Source organism: Dermochelys coriacea, chromosome 7 (genome assembly GCF_009764565.3).
Source record: "Dermochelys coriacea isolate rDerCor1 chromosome 7, rDerCor1.pri.v4, whole genome shotgun sequence".
Taxonomy (NCBI): Eukaryota; Metazoa; Chordata; order Testudines; family Dermochelyidae; genus Dermochelys; species Dermochelys coriacea.
The window spans coordinates 92,979,438-92,997,139 of NC_050074.1; the positions used below are offsets into that span (position 1 = coordinate 92,979,438).

The 17,702-nt window shown below is 42.1% G+C and overlaps 1 protein-coding gene across 1 annotated transcript in view; it reads left to right on the forward strand.

Annotated features, from left to right (window-relative positions):
- RPP30 (ribonuclease P/MRP subunit p30) overlaps nt 1-17,702 on the forward strand; it is a 30,716-nt gene that overhangs the window by 1,976 nt on the left and 11,038 nt on the right. Inside the window, 6 exon segments of the mRNA XM_038410226.1 lie at nt 60-115; nt 369-425; nt 3,254-3,328; nt 4,111-4,182; nt 11,883-11,972; nt 16,242-16,358. Of these exon segments, the coding sequence (XP_038266154.1) occupies nt 60-115; nt 369-425; nt 3,254-3,328; nt 4,111-4,182; nt 11,883-11,972; nt 16,242-16,358 (467 nt within the window).

Genomic DNA, 17,702 nt, shown 5'->3' on the forward strand with positions numbered 1-17,702 from the left:
TTTCTATTAAATAGTAAAATGGATAAAAAAAAAACTTACCATATGTTTACCTTTTCTAGTGGGATATTCAACTGTTGCAATTAACCATGTCATTGATTTCAAAGAAAGGAAACAGGTAGGGGTCTGTTTCAATATTTATTCTTGTTTTCTTTATTTGTATTTAGTAATAAGTTCATAACTATGCATACATCTAGGTGAGTGATCTAAGAAGGAAGCAAGGTTAGGGAATTAAGGGTCCTTCAGTACATGACTAAGCTACCATTTTATAACCCCCTCTATCTAGAAGCTGTACATTTTGGGCCTAAATTTTTTGTCTCCCCTGTTTAATACATTGTAAGCATGGTGTTTTTGTTTGTTTTTTGTTTCAGGAGATTGTCAAACCAATATCTCCTTCAGAACTGTTTCCATCTTTGCCTATTGTACAGGTATGTCAGAGTTTAAATTCCACCTGCACATGATAGTTAAGGATATGATTTAGTCACAGAGGTCAGGGAAGTCACAGATTCTGTGACTTTACCGGACCTCCATGACTTCAGGCAGTCAGGGCGGAGTCAGGGCTGTGCTCAACCCTCCTTTTCCCCTGCAGCTTTGGCCGGGGCTAGGGCTGTGCGCGTCCCTCTCTTCCCCTTGCACCTTTGGGCCAGGACTGTTCCCCCCCATCTCCCATGGCTTCGTCTGGGGCTGACCCTGCTGCTGTGTGCGCCCGCACCACGGCTTTGGCAGTGTCTGGAGCCAGGACTGTGCCCCTCTGGTGGGGCTGGGTCTGTGGCTGTCAGTCCCCTCAGGGGGATCCAGGTGTCATTCCTTCCCTCAGCCCTCTCTCACCCTGTTATCTTTAGTAAAAGTCATAGACAGGTCAGGGCTCCCATGGATTTTTGTTTATTGCCCATGACCTGCCTGTGACTTCTACTAAAAATAACCGTGACAAAATCTTAACTAGGGCTGTCGATTAATTGCGATTAACTCAAAAAAATCAATCACGATTAACTCGCACGGTTAAACAATAAAATACCAAATGAAATTTATTAAATATTTTTGGATGTTTTTCTACATTTACAAATATATTGATTTAAATGACAACACAGAATACAAAGTGTACAGAGCTCAGTTTATATTATTTTTATTACAAATATTTGCACTGCAAAAATGATAAAAGAAATATTATTTTTCAATTCACCTCATACAAGTACTGTAGTGCAATCTCTTTATCATGAAAGTGCAACTTGCAAATGTAGGATTTTTTGTTACATAACTGCACTCCAAAACAAAATAAAATTTTAGAGCCTACAAGTCCACTCAGTCCTACTTTATGTTCAGCCAATCGCTAAGAGAAACAAGTGTGTTTACATTTATGGGAGATAATGCTGCCCACTTCATAATTACAGTGTCACCTGAAAGTGAGAACAGGCGTTTGCATGGCACTGTTGTAGCTGGCGTGTCAAGATATTTACATGCTAGATGCGCTAAAAATTCATGTTCCTTGATGTTTCAATCACCATTCTAGAGGACATGCGTCCGTGCTGATGACGGGTTCTGCTCGACAATGATCCAAAGCAGTGTGGACTGACACATGTTCATTTTCATCATCTGAGTCAAATGCCACCAGCAGAAAATTGATTTTCTTTTTTGGTGGTTTGGGTTCTGTACTTTCTGCATCAGAGTGTTGCTCTTTTAAGACTTCTGAAAGCATGCGCCACACCTCATCCCTCTCAGAGTTTGGAAGGCACTTCAGATTCTTAAATCTTGGGTCGAGTGCTGTAGCTATCTTTAGAAATTTCACATTGGTATCTTCTTTGCATTTTGTCAAATTTGCAGTGAAACTGTTCTTAAAACAAATTACGTGTGCTGAGTCATCATCTGAGACTACTATAACATGAAATATATGGCAGAATGCGGGTAAAATAGAGCAGGAGACATACAATTCTCCCTCAAGGAGCTCAGTCACAAATTTAATTAACACATTCTTTTTTTAACAAGTGTCATCAGCACAGAAGCATGTCATCTGGAATGATGGCTGAAGCATGAAGAGGCATATGACTCTTTAGTGCATCTGGCATGTAAATATCTTGCCACGCCAGCTACAAAAGTGCCATGCAAACGCCTGTTCTCACTTTCAGGTGACATTGTAAACAAGAAGTGGGCAGCATTATTTTCTGCAAATGTAAACAAATTTGTTTGTCTTAGCAATTGTGAGAACAAGAAGTAGGACTGATTGGATTTGTAGACTCTAAAGTATTACATTGTTTTATTTTTGAATGCAGGTTTTTTTGTAATAATTCTGAATTTGTAAGTTCAACTTTCAAGATAGAGATTGCACTACAGTACTTAGGTGAATTGAAAAATACTATTTCTTTAGTTTTTGACACTGCAAATATCTGTAATCCAAAATAAATATAAAGTGAGCACTCTACCCTTTGTATGCTGTGTTGTAATTGTAGTCAGTATATTTGAAAATGTAGAAAAACATCCAAAATATTTATGGTATTCTATTTAACAGCACAATTAATAGCGATTAATTTTTTAATCTCTTGACAGCCCTAATCTTAACCCTAATTATAGTCACTCTAAAAATATATATTTTCATGCTGGTGTTTTTATGCGTGTAATTCTTGTTTATGTCGTGAATTTAGAAAGTCATTGTCTGACTACTAAAATAAACCCACAGCAACAGAAGGATTATTTATTCATATTTAAAAAAGCTTTATTCTGTTCTTTGCTATCCATTTTATATGCTATGAGGCAAAAATTGCACTTAGCATGAACTTTGAAACTGCTTATAGTTGAGTGACTACAGTATTATGAAATTTAAGGGCTTGGCAATTTACCAGATTTACTGTCATAGGATTTGGGAATACAGTCAAACTGTTAAAATTATATATAAAAATGAACTTTAATTCTAAAACTGCATTTGTAGTGCCCTTATTATTTGATTAGAGAACAGTAGCAGTAAAATAAAATAAAATAAAATGTGCTTGTTACTCTGCTATGTTGATTTTGTGTTCATTTTGTTTAAAGCAAAAATAGACTTCAAAGAAATACAATAAAAGCCACTATTTCTGAAAAGCAGAAATGTACCAAAAAAGCACAGAAGCAAAGCATTAAAATTAGAAAGGAAAAACCATGAAGAGTATAGTTAGAAGTAATCAGAAAATTGGTATAGTCAAAAATATAAACAAAACATCATTCTCTATCAGCTAGGTTTTTGCTTTGTACTTTCTTCAACAGTCTCTTTGATGGTTTATTTTGCTTACAGGGAAAATCCAAACCAATTAAAATTGTAACCAGACTAACGCTTGTAGTTTCTGATCCTTCTCACTGCAATGTATTGGTAAGTATTTTAAAATTTATTTATTTTGTAAGTTGTATTTTCTCTTCATAGTAAAATGTTATTTTTGAAATTTTATGGATTTCACAAAAAATACTGCACTAATTTGCTGACCTATAATGTCTCCTTACGATCGCATCACTCTCTGAAGATTTCACTTTATAAAAGTGGGATGTGCTCTGCACTGGTGGTTTACTAATGCTACTATGAGAAATCAGAGTTCTGTTCCCATGCCCGGTCCCTTGATTCCTAGGCCTGAAGGCTTCAAGTAAAGTACTGTTACCAAGCCCAAGTGATAAGGTAGGGAAAGAAGTGGTAAAACATGAAATCATCACCCCATCTCTAGAACTTGAGTTCAGATTTTAAAATATGACAATAGAGCCGATATTGCATTAGTTTAATTCTGTTTAAACTTGAACTCTAGCATAACTTCCCCCCCCCCCACACAAAGGCTCCAGAGAGTTTTGCTGGGTGTTCCAATAACTTGGTCGAGGGGAGGACTTAGAAAATGTAAGTGATAAAGTAGGACATGTGTGGCTTACAAGGCAAACAGTTGCTAGTGCTTTACTTATTGTGTAAATGAGCGCCAAAATAATGACCATGATAAAACACTGTCAGCAGATAGGGCTGCTAATAGAGCCTTAATAGGAGTGATTTGGTTTTACAACTCACAACTGGAGAAGTGTTTCTTCTTCTTCTATTAGTAGTTGTTCTGGCAATTTTCATGGTACATACCTTTAGCATCTTCCATAAATTAGCTTGATTTTTTTTTTCTTTTTTGTCAGAGATCAACATCTACAAATATAAGATTGTATGACATCATAGCTGTGTTTCCAAAGACAGAGAAACTGTTTCATGTAAGTATTAAATATACATACATATACATATAATATATAATCTCCTCGCTCAAAACATCTGAGAATCCATTTGTGATTGTAATTGTCAATGCTGGAATAATGTTCAGTGCTTTGGGTTGGATTAGATGAGTGTTCTGCTTGGATTTCATCTCAAACTTGATAGAGTGCAAGGCAGAAAAAGCACACCAAGTGGCAGTGTGAGAAAAGCATCCATTACCCATGTTAAGCTGTCAGTGTTTAGAAAGTTTGTCTCAAGCAATTTGACTTCCCAAATTTGAACACCTTGTTCAGCTCATTAGCTCTTTGGCTTAGTAGGAATTGTTTTGGAGCTCTGTTGAAATGATGCTTTGTGATGACTGAAGGAATGTAGGATTTAAATGTTTGAGCAGTGGGGGTTTTGTGGGTGACTCTCACTGACCTGTCCCCCACCAAAAAAGTCTGAGATCTGTTACTGAAAAGCAATATGGAAATAGCAGCCAATCATTTTGTTTTTTAAAAAAAAAAAAATACTGGTGGAGGAGGGTAGGGCAGGACACAGCTTTTCTTCTATAGTCTCTGCACATGTAGAATGTATTTTCCTAAATCAAATGTTTCTATTTAAAAAAAAAAAAATCACCCATGGCATTGAGACTGGCTTTTACCAAATGTAGGAGGAGAAAGCTTTGCTCTTGCAAAACCATGGATTTTCTTATAAAGTATTTGTGTGCAGTTGAAGCTGCAGGATGTGACGTAAACCCAGGCAAAAACATTTAAGAGGAGAAAAATATTTAAGGGAAACTTGTAATTTTCTTGATCACAAAGGTTAGTGTGATAGATCAAAATAAACTTTCAGGTTAACCCTATTCCCAGGACAATGATGAAGATTCAGACTCTGAATGCGTTGCTACACAGAAATCTTAGTATATTTTAAGTAGATGTTTTGGACACTGCAAACTGTCACCGTGAAAGTGCTCCAAACCATACTGCTGAGACAGATTCACCTTTAGTGGGTTAGTCTCTCTGTAGTGTATATTCAGGAACCTTTTAGTGGCAGTTAAATAAGGCTTGCTTCTCCTACTGGTTATCACTCAAAATACAGTTATTTTATACCTTTCAAAATTTGTATTGTTATTCCTGTCAACTTATGAAGGCAGTTTTGTGTGTTTGAATATGACCTAATGTGTTTCAGTTTTTGTACTTGACAGAGGAAATTTGTTCTGCTTTTATCCAGTAAGGTGACATTCAGCCTACCTATCATTTCTCACTGAGTATCAAGAGGTTTTCTCCTGCCTCCAATTGGCTCATAATGCCAGCCTCCATCTCCTTTTTGTTTAACTTTCAGACAAGCAGCTTTGTGGGGAGGTTTTTCCCCTCCATCTCCTAAGGCTTGAGAAGAGCTCCCTGTAAATGTCTGCAAAACCACCTGATTACCCTCCTCAAAATCCCCCTTAAAAACTCACCTGTGCTGTGAAGCCTACAAAAAACTTGGCAATGTTTAGGCCACTGGTGACCTGAAACCACAGCCTATCATGCTGACCAACAGTGTTCATTGTTTCCTTGTTCTGCCTCATCTGTCTGCATGTATCTATCTGTTGTCTCTTGTCTTCTACTTAGATTGTAAGCTCTCTGAGGCAGGGATTGTCTTTGTTTGTACAGCACCTAACAGGGTCAGGTCCTGGTCTGCTACAGTAATACAAATAATTAGTACTAGAAATTAATTTTCCCCCTCGCAGTACCATATCTTTTCAGAGTCATCCTGTCAGACAGGAGAAGGTTCGGCTTCTTAATCAACTGCATTTCTGGCCGTCATGTTTTTAAGCATTTTACAGTTGCTGTGGCAATACACTTAATGTGCAATCAGACTCCAGTGGTTACAGAGCATAACACTGCACACTAAGTTGTACTGTTGTATTTACTGTTTGTAAATATATCTTGAACAAACACCACGGCCAGAAAAATATCGGTTCTAAAGCACTATCAAATGGAGGGTGGGTTCCAGATTAAATAGTCAGGCAGTAGACATTCACTACCTTCCTGTGTCTCATACACAAGGTGTTAAAATGTATGATATTTGTGTAGCTGGTTTGAGTGCCCCAGTCTTGCTGATGGTCTGACACAACCTCGCATTTGTCAGTGTTTTGCACTCACAAAATTGTCACTTGGATTCATTAATGAAAACTCATTAGGCTTCTCTGTTAACTGTGGAATTGCAAGCATGAGTAGCAAGTAACCGTCTGCTTTTGCTAGTCTGGCTGACAGTGAACAAACTGATCTTTAGTGTGAGAGATGGTGTACTACCAACTAGCATACTGACTCTCTTGACGGGAATGCCAGTATTCACTTTCAAAGGAAGTCTGCCAACTTGGAATGGAGTCTATTTAAAAAATGACTGAAAACTATTTTCTGTTACTACAGCTGCCCCTGAATGCTCCTGCCTATTTTTGTAGTTTAACCATCAAACTTCCCTGCTTAAAAAAAAAAAAAAAATGGTTTTCCTCTGCCTTGTGAAAGACCTATATGTACAGGAAGGAATTTGACTATACAAAGTAAACACACTGAAAGATTTTTTTTCTAATATCTTTCAGCCATGGTAATCTTAAATCTTACTTGTAACAATTGTTGTTTAAGAAAACTCCCATTTGACTGATTTTTCTTTTAAATTAATGTTCCTCTCTTTGAATAGTTTTCTAAGGTGCCTTGGAGTGTCTTCCTTTTTCTGTTTTTAGGTTTTGAAAGATGCAAATGACCTGCAGAAGAAATCTGCAACAAGGGAGATACAGGTTCAGAAAAACTTCCCAACTTAAAGGGTAGTTAAACACTGGAATCATTTATCTAGGGAGGTTGTAGACTCTCCATCCATCATTGGAGGTTTTTAAGAACAGGTTAGACAAACCCCTGTGGGGGCTGGTCCAGATCAGTGGTTTTCAAACTTTTTAGGCTGCATACCCCTTTCCAAATAATGTAGTCTATCACATGCTCCCATCTGAAATAGACAGAAATGATGTGTGTGTGTTGTGGGGAGAGGGGTTCTGCCTTCCATTTAGCAACAGCTTCTAGAGGTTTACCAACTGTATTGCGCCCCCGCCCCCCCCCCCCCCCGGGATGCAAAGGAATGTTTGCAGGGGAGGAATTGGCAGTTTTCAAAGTTTTTGAGCTGAAACCCCTCTTCCCCCCCCCCCCGAGTTATAATTTTTGGTTGCAAACCCCCCATACCCTCAACCCAGACAGACTGGGTGGCCCCGTGAGGTGAGGTGGAGCTCCCTCCCCAAGCCCTGCCCCCATGAACATTCCTCCTTGTCCCTCTAGGGTGGCTCGCCCCACAGTTTGAAAACTTCTGATTCTGAGTCACACAGCAGAAAGGACATTTACACCAATGCAGCTTCAGTTTTAATTGAATGGAGATTAAACATTGATTAGATTGCCAAATCTTACTAAATAAAATGCGTTGTCCACTGTTAGAGGATTTTTCTCGCTTATCCCCAATGAGAGTTCGCGTTCCACTACAGGTATGTGTACCCCAATTTGAAAACCACTGGTCTAGGTAATCCTTAGTCCTGCATCAATGCAGGGGATTGAACTGAATGACCTATCGAGGTCCCTTCCAGTCCCGTGATTCTATTTATTTGATCCTAAGGTGGCTCAAGATCTTTCCAGGAGGCACAATGTAAAACAACTGGAACTGGAATGTTCAATCTACACAAGAAATCAGAGCAATACATTATTCTTTAGAGACCTGAATGTCCTGTTGATTGTTAAATAAGTTAATAGGTAGGTAGTACTTCACTAGCATCTACCTGATCTTCCTTGAAGCATCTCCTTCAGACTTCAACATTTAAATCTTATTGGCTTCATCGGTAAAATATCACTTTGCCAAAGTAAACCCTTCTGTCTTTGGGAATTTCAAGGGATAGATTATTTATTTTACTGCCAACACCAATGTGTCCACCAGATGAGGCTGTTCCCTCCATTTGAGGGTGCATGATCAGAGCTGTAGTGGTAGGACTCCATGTATTTTTTTCTTTATAAAGTTTGGGCAGCCAGACTCTGTGTGCGTTGTCTGGTTGAGCCAAAGACTGAGCTGTTACTGGAGTAGAGTGGATCTCAGCAAATGTTCCAACTTTCTTGGTAGTTTAGGAATTCTCCCTTTAAACATGCTTCTTTCTTCTCTCTAGTTCTGCTTTTCCTTTTTTGTTCCTTGTGACAGCACCTAAACGCTGGAAGTCCAGGCTGGTATTCTTGAATTTGAACAGTTCCCCCTCCAGTTGTGGCAAATGCATGACATGGAATAGATGTTTTCCTAATCCACTCAGGTGCAGAGAGTCTGGTTCTCTGTCATCTCACAATATGTCTGCTGGAACTTCTGTTTTGTATTTTTGGGTATGTCTACACTACAATAAAACATGCGTGGTTGACCTGTGTCAGCTGACTTGGGCTGCAGGGCTAAAAAACTGAGGTATGGATATTCAGGCTGGGTCCCAAAGGCCAGACACCAGCCAGAGCTTGGATGTCTGCATTGCAGTTTTATAGCCCCGTAACCTGAGCCCTGCAAACCCATGTCAGCTGACACAGGCCAGCCACCAGTATTTTATTGCAGTGTGGACTGATCCTTTGTTTTCATTCACTTGTTTGTGTCTTTCCATCCCCAGCTCCTATGCCCTTGCTGCTGTCCCACATAGGGGATGATTCAAAGCCCAATGAGGGCGTTGTTCATGCGCACTGTCAACATTTACACACTAAATTCACTCACCCCTTGGCTTTTTGTCACTATCTTGATAACAGGAATGGCCGGGATGACATTTTAATATCAGTGAAAATTTAAGAGGATCCAAGATGATGATTGTAATTTCCTGTAGATGTTCCATGAATTGCCTGTCTTTCCAGTTGATAGCATTACACTGTAGATAAGGAAGGGGTATCAAAATAGGTTAAGGCTCTGTCCATGCTCAGATCAAGGAATCATACTTAAACTCAGTTTAAAGCATTCCAGCTAAATGGGTGTCTGATAGTATAGCCAGCTGGTTGGATATCTGTTAAGCTAGAACTGCAGCTGATTTTTGAACTGATTTTGTACACTATTTATCAAACTTGATTTGAAAGGGAGGGCAAATGAGGCCTAAATTTTGGAATGTCAATATTCCTCGAAGCCCTCCTGAGTATATCTAGGAATCATTTGTATATGGTGTAAAATAGTCATGCTTTGGAGACTTGCATTACAGCAATGTGGGCTGTGTGACAGGGTTGGGGTAACCCCGTCCAGTGTGCGGGTGAATGTACCCCCCTCTCCCTTAGGGTGTAGGGGCAGGGTGTAAGTAGCCCATGTTTATGTCTCTGTGGCCAAAGCCAATATACTCGCCCCTATTAGCAGGACAATAAGGCCTAGTGGCAAAGTTCACAGATTCGCCCCTGTCAGCAGGGCAGTAAGGCCCAATGCTAAAGTCAATAGCTTTGCCCCTGTTAGCCGGGCAGTGGGGCCTAGTGATCACAGTCAACAGGTTCACCCCAGTCAGCTGGGCAGTAAGGCCGAGCGGCCAAAGTCAATAGATTCGCCCTTGTTAGCAGGGCAGTAAGGCCAAGTGGCCTCAGTTGGGGAAGGGGACTCCACGCACAAAAAAGTGGGGTGGTAGCTGCCCGGGTCAGGGGCCCAGGCCCTTCCTCTCCACCGGGACCCAGCTCAGGGCCCTGGTAGTGGCAAGAGTGCATGCCACTGAGTCAGCAGGGGGGCCCAACCAAAACATGCTGACTCAAGGTTCTGGTTCACTAACCAAGCCACTATATAATTCCCCTGGGCTGCTTCCTGCCATAGTTCCTGCTGCTGTGACCTGGGCCTCTCTGCTGTCTCCAGGTTCCCCGATCTGTGCTGTCCACGGTGACTCCAGACTCTGCGAGGCCTCCTTGGGTACCCTGGCATCTGCCTGGGTTGCGGCGTCTCTAGCTCCCACGGCCTTGGGCTTTGGCTGGAGCCTATGGTGTGTGTCCTTCCTCTCCGGCAGTCTGCTCAACTGAGCTGAGCTTCTCCCTTTTATACTAGTGCATTTGGAGCATGCCCAGTAGAGTTGAGGCATGGCTTCCTCACCCCGCAACATAGCGTTAATACTTCCCTGTCCAGTGCGGGGTGAGTGCGCCCTGAGACAGGCTGATTAACAGAGATCCTTTCTTCAAGGGACCAGGAAGCAAAACCAGAAGCGTTTACTCTTCTCCTTTATAATGTACAAAAATAGCTAGCTGAAGCATTTTAGAAATTAGTGTTTCTAATCTCTCTTCCCTGGAGGACCTTGGTAAGCCCCTTGCAAGATTGGAAAAATGATGATACACAAGGCTAGAAGGTAGGGATGTAGGAGAGCTACACCTCTGCTATTGGTCTTATGAGACATGGCTCAGCACCTCCAAAGAATTTACCAGGATGTTCGGTGAAGAGCACGAAGGGAGGACCCTACATTGCTAATTTTAGAACAAAAAAACAAAAGTGACTTTTGAACTGTGAGACTGTCTTTATACTTCATGGAGAAACAGAAAATGGGGGGGAAGTTGGGTTCTGCTTTGCAGCACGCCTGGTGATAACGTGTGGGCTAGATTCTCCATTCCAGCCAAGCTGTGCTCAAACAGAATGGAGAAGTGATGCTGCAGGGAACCACATGCAGTTCCCTCATTAGGAACTGCTGAGCTCTGTTGTGCCCTGGAAAAGCCCGACACGCTTACTTGCCTTACAGTGGTGGGGAGAAGGGATTGGGGGGCTCTTTGGTTGGTTCAGGTTGTGCTAAAACTATTTCTTCCAGTGGGGAATTCCCCTCCCCCTCACACACACATACACAGAGAATTCTGCACTGACCATCTCCAGCTGTGTTATGGCTTCCAGCCTTAAAATGGCCTTGATGGACCAGAAAAATCTGGTCCCCTATAATCATCTTTACTGTGTATGCATATATAGTGTGAACAAGACAGTGTATGCAATTAATCTCGTGTGTGAGAAACTATATAAATCACATGGTCCCCTCATGGGGAGTTAACTGTCTCTAGATGGTTCATTGGCCACATTTAGCTCTTTTCTTGCCTTTTTAAAGAGAATGTAAATTGTGGGGATGTGCCCTAGTAGCCTGTAGCCAAGTTTTTAAAAGTGAGTCGTGATTTTGGGCACCCCATTTGAGACCTTCAGAAGGTGGGTACTGAGCACTTTCTGAAAATCGGGCTCCTTTAATGGGTCCCAAGTTGGGCACCCAAAACCACAGTCACTTAGCAGTGTTTGAAGTGCTGCTGTCCTAGGCCAAATCCTTTTTCCTAAAAGCAAACAAGAATCATCCCTCTGGGATTTGAGAAGTAACTTTGAGGAGGGAGGGGGAATTACTCTGCAGTTTATTTAAAAAAAGGAGGCTCTGCTATATTAGCAATGTGTTTGGTAGAGCTTCTTTGCTAAACCCACTTTAAGGGGTTGCCTGACAGCCAACTGAGAGCAAAGCGATGATGCCCACTGCTAAGCTATCTGTTTATTTCAATGGAAAAAGTGCTGTCCTAAACATGGCTAAGTGCTTTAAAAATAAATAACCCAACACACCCACATGACACTGTTGCAGTGTCTTGCTGGTATCCCCATGGAACAGTTCTTGGATTTAAAACATAGACTACACTGGAAATGCCTTTGACATATCTGTGATATAGCAAATGTCTGCATGTCTAATGCTGGTATCCCATGTAAAGGTGCCTTATCTTTTTGTGTTTTTGTGATGTAGGTCGCTTGCACAAATCTAGATGTGGATTTGATATGCATAAATGTAACAGAAAAGCTGCCATTCTACTTCCGAAGACCCCCTGTTAACATGGTAAATTTGCAACTAAATTATTTGCTGCTATTAAACTCAGTATTTAATATGAACACAACTGAGGTTTTTCACTGGAGTGGTTCTTTTCCTGCTCTTGTACTACAGGGTGTTTTTTCTTTGAAAATGTGTTCCCTCCTTTCTACACTATGACTTTACTGAGGTCTCATCTGTGTAACACAGTGCTTCACTAAATGAAATCAGTGAAAGCCGATGGAATTGCTGAAAATTTGATAGTGGATAAAAGTTAGAGTAAAAACAAAGCATCAGCCATTTATAAACTATCTTTTATAAATAAAATCCTGCCCACACAACTTAGTCTGGATACTTAGGTCAGAGTCTTTCCTTGAATATGGACCAGCGTCAGCTCCTTGTCAGTGGCATGGGTGGGCATCCATGGGTAGATTTTAGTCCTTGTTGTTGAAAAATTTTACAACTAGAGCTGGCTGGAAACTTGAATTCCTGTTCCATAGGAATAACCAAAAAAAAAAATTGTTCTGATATGGAACAAAAAAATGAAATTTCTAAACTTCTCACAAAACAGAAATTTGAGCATCTTGTTTGGGGGGGGGGGAATCTGAAACCACATTTTTGTTTTGACCTCTCAAAATGTTTGAGGCTCCCAGAGCCCCAGCAGTTCTCCATGTGGGGAGCTGGGCAGCTCAGGGACCCTGAGGGTACGTCTACACACCAATATAAACCTAGGCTCAAGCCTAACGTCCCCTTGCGTCCAAACATCAATTGTGTTAACCTAGGGCTCAAACCTAGTGCCCCAGGACCCTGCAGGACTGGAGGGTCCAAGCAGGGCCAGCTCTAAGCACCAGCAAAACAAGCAGGTGCTTGGGGCGGCATTCCGGCGCCGGCTATGCTGCCCCTAGAAATGTACCCCAGCTCCGCTCCGCCTCTGCCTGCTCCCCTGAGCGCGCCACCTCCACTCTGCTTCTCCCCCCTCCTTCCCAGGTTTGCTGTGCGTGAAACAGCTGTTTGGCGTGGCAAGCCTGGGAGGGAGGGAGGAGAGGCCAAGCGGCTGCGCGCTTGCGGGAGGCGGCGGTGGTGGAGGAGAGGGGAGCAATTCCTCTACCACCCTCCCCCCCCGTTACTTCCTGCGCTCCCCCACCCTCCCGCTCACCTCCGCTCTGCCTGCTCTCCTGAAAGTTCTGCCTCTCCCTCACCTGAGAGGGAGTCGGGAGAAGCAGAGCGGCAGCATGTTCAGGGGAGCAGGTGGAACGGAGGTGAGCTAGGTTGGGGGGGAGAGCCGCAGGAAGCAATGGGGGGGGAAATGCAGCACGCCAGGGGGAGGAGGCGGGGCCAGGGATTTGGGGAAAGGTTGGGAACGGGCGGAGTTGTGCCGGGGGCGGGGGAGGCATGAAATAAAAGCGGCGGTGGCCAAACATTTTTTTGCTTGGGGTGGCAAAAATCCTAAGAGCCAGCCCTGGGTCCAAGCCCACGTTAAGCTGGGACCTAGGGTCAGAGCCCTACTGCTTTCCTGTGTGCACGCAACTCCAGCTTGACTCGGATCCCAGAAGGCCTCTGGATGTAGTCCAGAGTTCCCTGGGGCAGCTTCCTTAGTCCTCTCTATGCCAACAATCTGTGTTGCACTCTGTTGCAAATAGAGCACACTGCACCCAAGCTCTAGGGATGCACTTCACCACTCTGCAGACAGCAGCAGCCAGGCTGGTGGGGGTGTTTTTCCTCTGAAACCTACATTTTATGTCAAACTTCAAAACAGACAAAAATAAATTAAAAAAAAACAACCAAACAAAAATACCTTTGCTGTACATCCCATTTTAAAAATTAAAAATCATGTTTCCTTTCAATAGTTTGAAAGCCCTGAACGCTGATGTCCTAATTATCCTGAGAACAGGTATCCAGGGGCATTTTCCCCCCAATGTGACTCAGCCTAGAGGTAGAGAGCCTAATTCTCAGATTAGATGGTAGTCCAGTATAAAGCCTTCTCAAACTGCAATCATTGTCCTGAGACAGCCACCAAAGGAGCTAGTTATGAAGTTTATGTACTCGTGGGCTACTTATGGGCACCTGAGTCGCATAAATGGCACCACCCCAGTGTGGAAACAGGGTGAGCAGTAGCGTTTTTCCACAGTGCATCACATTCCTAGGGCTAGAGCAGTGGTTCCCAAACTTTAACAACCTGTGAACCCCTTTCACTGAAATGTCAAGTCTCGCAAACCCCCTCCTAAAAATGAATATTTCCAGGGATTTTCTCCTTTACCTGAGTATAAATTATAAAAGCAGTGATCTTGGAAATATAAAATTTGTTTCTATGGCATGCTCATTACACACTACTTATTAATTATTGTTTATCATTATAGTATTTTTATTACATCATGAAAACGGCAACACTCTTCCAAGATCTCCCTTTCGTAGCTTGTATCACTTTGAATAAGCCTGTTTATAAGACAAGGCTCTGATGTTTCATCAAGGAGTATCAGATGTGAAACGGCATGAAGGTATTTAAGAAGCCAACTCAAAGAGTTCCTCCTAGACAAGCATTCAGGTCTTGAGGAGTCCAGGCAAACAACGCACGTTACAACAAAACTTGTTCTTCATAATAATTTTAAAAACAATACTAGCTGCCTATTTAATTTTAAAAACAGCAAAAAATATCCACCTCCCTTTCCATCTCTTATAAGGAATCTTGAAGTTTAAATCTCCTCAGTGTGATAGATATGCTTGCTTTGATCTGCTTAGCTCTTGGAAGTCCAGAGGCTCCAGGCTGCTGGTCCTATGCTGCCCTGGATCCCTAGGGACAGTTCTGTCTGCCATTAGGGAAATTTTTGCCAAGAACCCCCTGTAACATTTTGCGAACCCCCAGGGGTTCACGAACCCCAGTTTGGGGACCACTGGCCTAGAGTGTTGACATTGTGGCGGGGAGGAGTGGTGCTAGGCACTCTGGGATAGGGTTACTTAGACTCAGGTCTGTGCACTGCAGTGTGGATGCCAAAACCGTAAGTTCAAACACAGGTCAGAAAATCCTTAACCTAGGGTTAAAATGCAGTGTAGACACTCAAGCGCAGGGTTCCCTGATATGGGTCAGCTGACTTGAGTCGCAGTAACCCAAGGCTTACGTTGTTGTGTAGACATACCCTGAGAGCCCCAGCTCTGGCACAGTCCATCTGGTGGACTGCTGAGGTGCTGGAAGCCTTGAAACCCAGGCTTCTGAGGACTGGGGCAAGCAAGCTGGCAGGAAGTCACTCAGGTTTCTGACTGAAACCTGTTTGACAGGCAGGTTTTCCTGGTTCTGATCAGCTCTATTGATGATGTTTGATAAATCTCATGCTTGGGTGCATGTGGAGGACAGACACAGAAATTAATTGGACAAATGAAATAAGGTTCTCTTTTGTGCACTACAATATCTTGCTATAAAGCTCCATAACGCTAGTGTGAAACCGTGTTGTGCAGTGAGCTGACTACAGAGCCAAGAGCTTATCTGCAAAAGTGAGACTATCTGCTTCACAGAGAGGCTGTGAGGGTGGGTTAATGCTCTTTTGTTCCGTGTCTGTACAGCACCTAGCATAATGAAGTCCTGGTCCATGGCGGGGGCTCCTAGGCACTACCACAACAGAAATAATAAATAACAAACTGTACTACAACCTACTGTCCTTCAAAAATTGTCAAATGGGGTGGGGAAGATTTAATTAACTTCACTCTTCTCCCGGAATAACTTCTCTGTTAGTACTTGAGCACTGTGGTGATGGGTGCTAGAGAGAACCCTCAACTTTGGAAAGTGATACTCTTCAAAGCCAACTATGAAGCTGCAGAAGGAGTGTTCTGTCAATTTTTACAGTGCCTGTCTGTCCATGAAATGCTCTAGTGATTAGTCAGATCTTCAGATTTTGGAACCATGATTGGCCCTCTGAAGAGAAGAAACTTCCCACTGTTCTTTCTCTCACGCTTTAAGACTTCCACACTTGCAGCTGATCAACTCTGATTGTCTCTTATCTGAGCAGTCTTGGAAAGCCTATTACAGCCTGGCAAGTAGAGAGGAAGAGAGGCTTTTTTTTTTTTTTTAAATAAGCCTCAGTTACCTGACAGTCCTAAGTTCAAATGCATTTACATGGCATACAGACACTGTCTTTATTTTAACCCTTCAGACTACAGTGTGTTTCTATCAGAACAATTCCTGCCGCATGTTAGTTTTGTATATAAAGCGGTAGAACTGAGAGAAGAAATCATCAATAATAGGCACTAGTTGTAAGATTGTTATTGGACTCTGCTTTTGGTTTTTGATTATTTTCTTTCTTTTGTGTGAAGGCAATAGATCGCGGCATTTACTTTGAACTTCTTTACACCCCTGCCATCAAAGACTCTACAATGAGAAGATACACAATTTCAAATGCTCTTAGTCTGATGCAGATCTGCAAAGGAAAGGTGAGTTCTCAAACCGAAATAAAATTAACTCAGTCAGTTGTTAAAATTCTTCTGGAGTTGCATCGACTGAACAGTTTCAAGGAAGTTTGATACTGAAATTTCTGAACACGTGACTGAGCCTTTGCCTGCCAATACGTGCAAACCACAATTCCAACTACCAATACCCTTAATTGTGGAACATCTAATCTTTTCTAAAGCCGATGCTTTTAAAATGGTCGAGATTTTTTTCAGAGCAACCGGTCAGTTACTGCAGATGTAATACTGCAGTGCAGAAAGAAAAGGAGTACTTGTGGCACCTTAGAGACTAACAAATTTATTTGAGCATAAGCTTTTGTGAGCTACAGCTCACTTCATCGGATGCACTGCAGTGCAGGGCGTTCACAAGAAACAGTCCTGGTGACTTAAGGTTTGCACAAAAATAGATGTTTGTGCATATTGTTAAAGGTATGTAGTAAATTTCTAAATGACAAAAAGCACATCTTGTAGATCTAGGCACTATGTTAAACTAAGACCATATCTTGTCTTACAAAATACTTTAAATACAGAATCTTGCATGTATGTAAAAACAATTGAGTGAAAACATCACTAAATTCCTATTACATAAAACGAGTCCGTACTGCTGGCTGCCACAGGGCAGATTTCTGGCTGAAATAGCTCTATCCTACATTCTGCCCTGCTTCTGAAACTGAGGAATGAAAAAAGTCTTATATCTGAAGATCCCCATGTCCCTCTTATTCATAGATACTAAGGTCAGAAGGGACCATTCTGATCATCTAGTCCAACCTCCTGCACAGCGCAGGCCACAGAATCTCACCCACCCACTCCTACAAAAAACCTCACCTAAGTCTGAGCTATTGAAGTCCTTAAATTATGGTTTAAAGATTTCAAGGAGCAGAGAAGCCTCCCTCAAGTCAACCATGCCCCATGCTACAGAGGAAGGCAAAAAACCTCCAGGGCCTCTCCAATCTGCCCTGGAGGAAAATTCCTTCCCGACCCCAAATATGGCAATCAGCTAAACCCTGAGCATATGGGCAAGATTCACCAGCCAGATACTACAGAAAATTCTTTCCTGGGTAACTCAGATCCCATCCATCTAATATCCCATCTCAGGGGATTAGTCCTATTTACCTTGAATATTTAAAGATCAATTACTTACCAAAATCCTATTATACCATCTCCTCCATAAACTTATCAAGTAGAATCTTAAAACCAGATAGATCTTTTGCCCCCACTGCTTCCCTTGGAAGGCTATTCCAAAACTTCACTCCTCTGATGGTTAAAAACCTTCGTCTGATTTCAAGTCTAAACTTCCTGGTGGCCAGTTTATACCCATTTGTTCTTGTG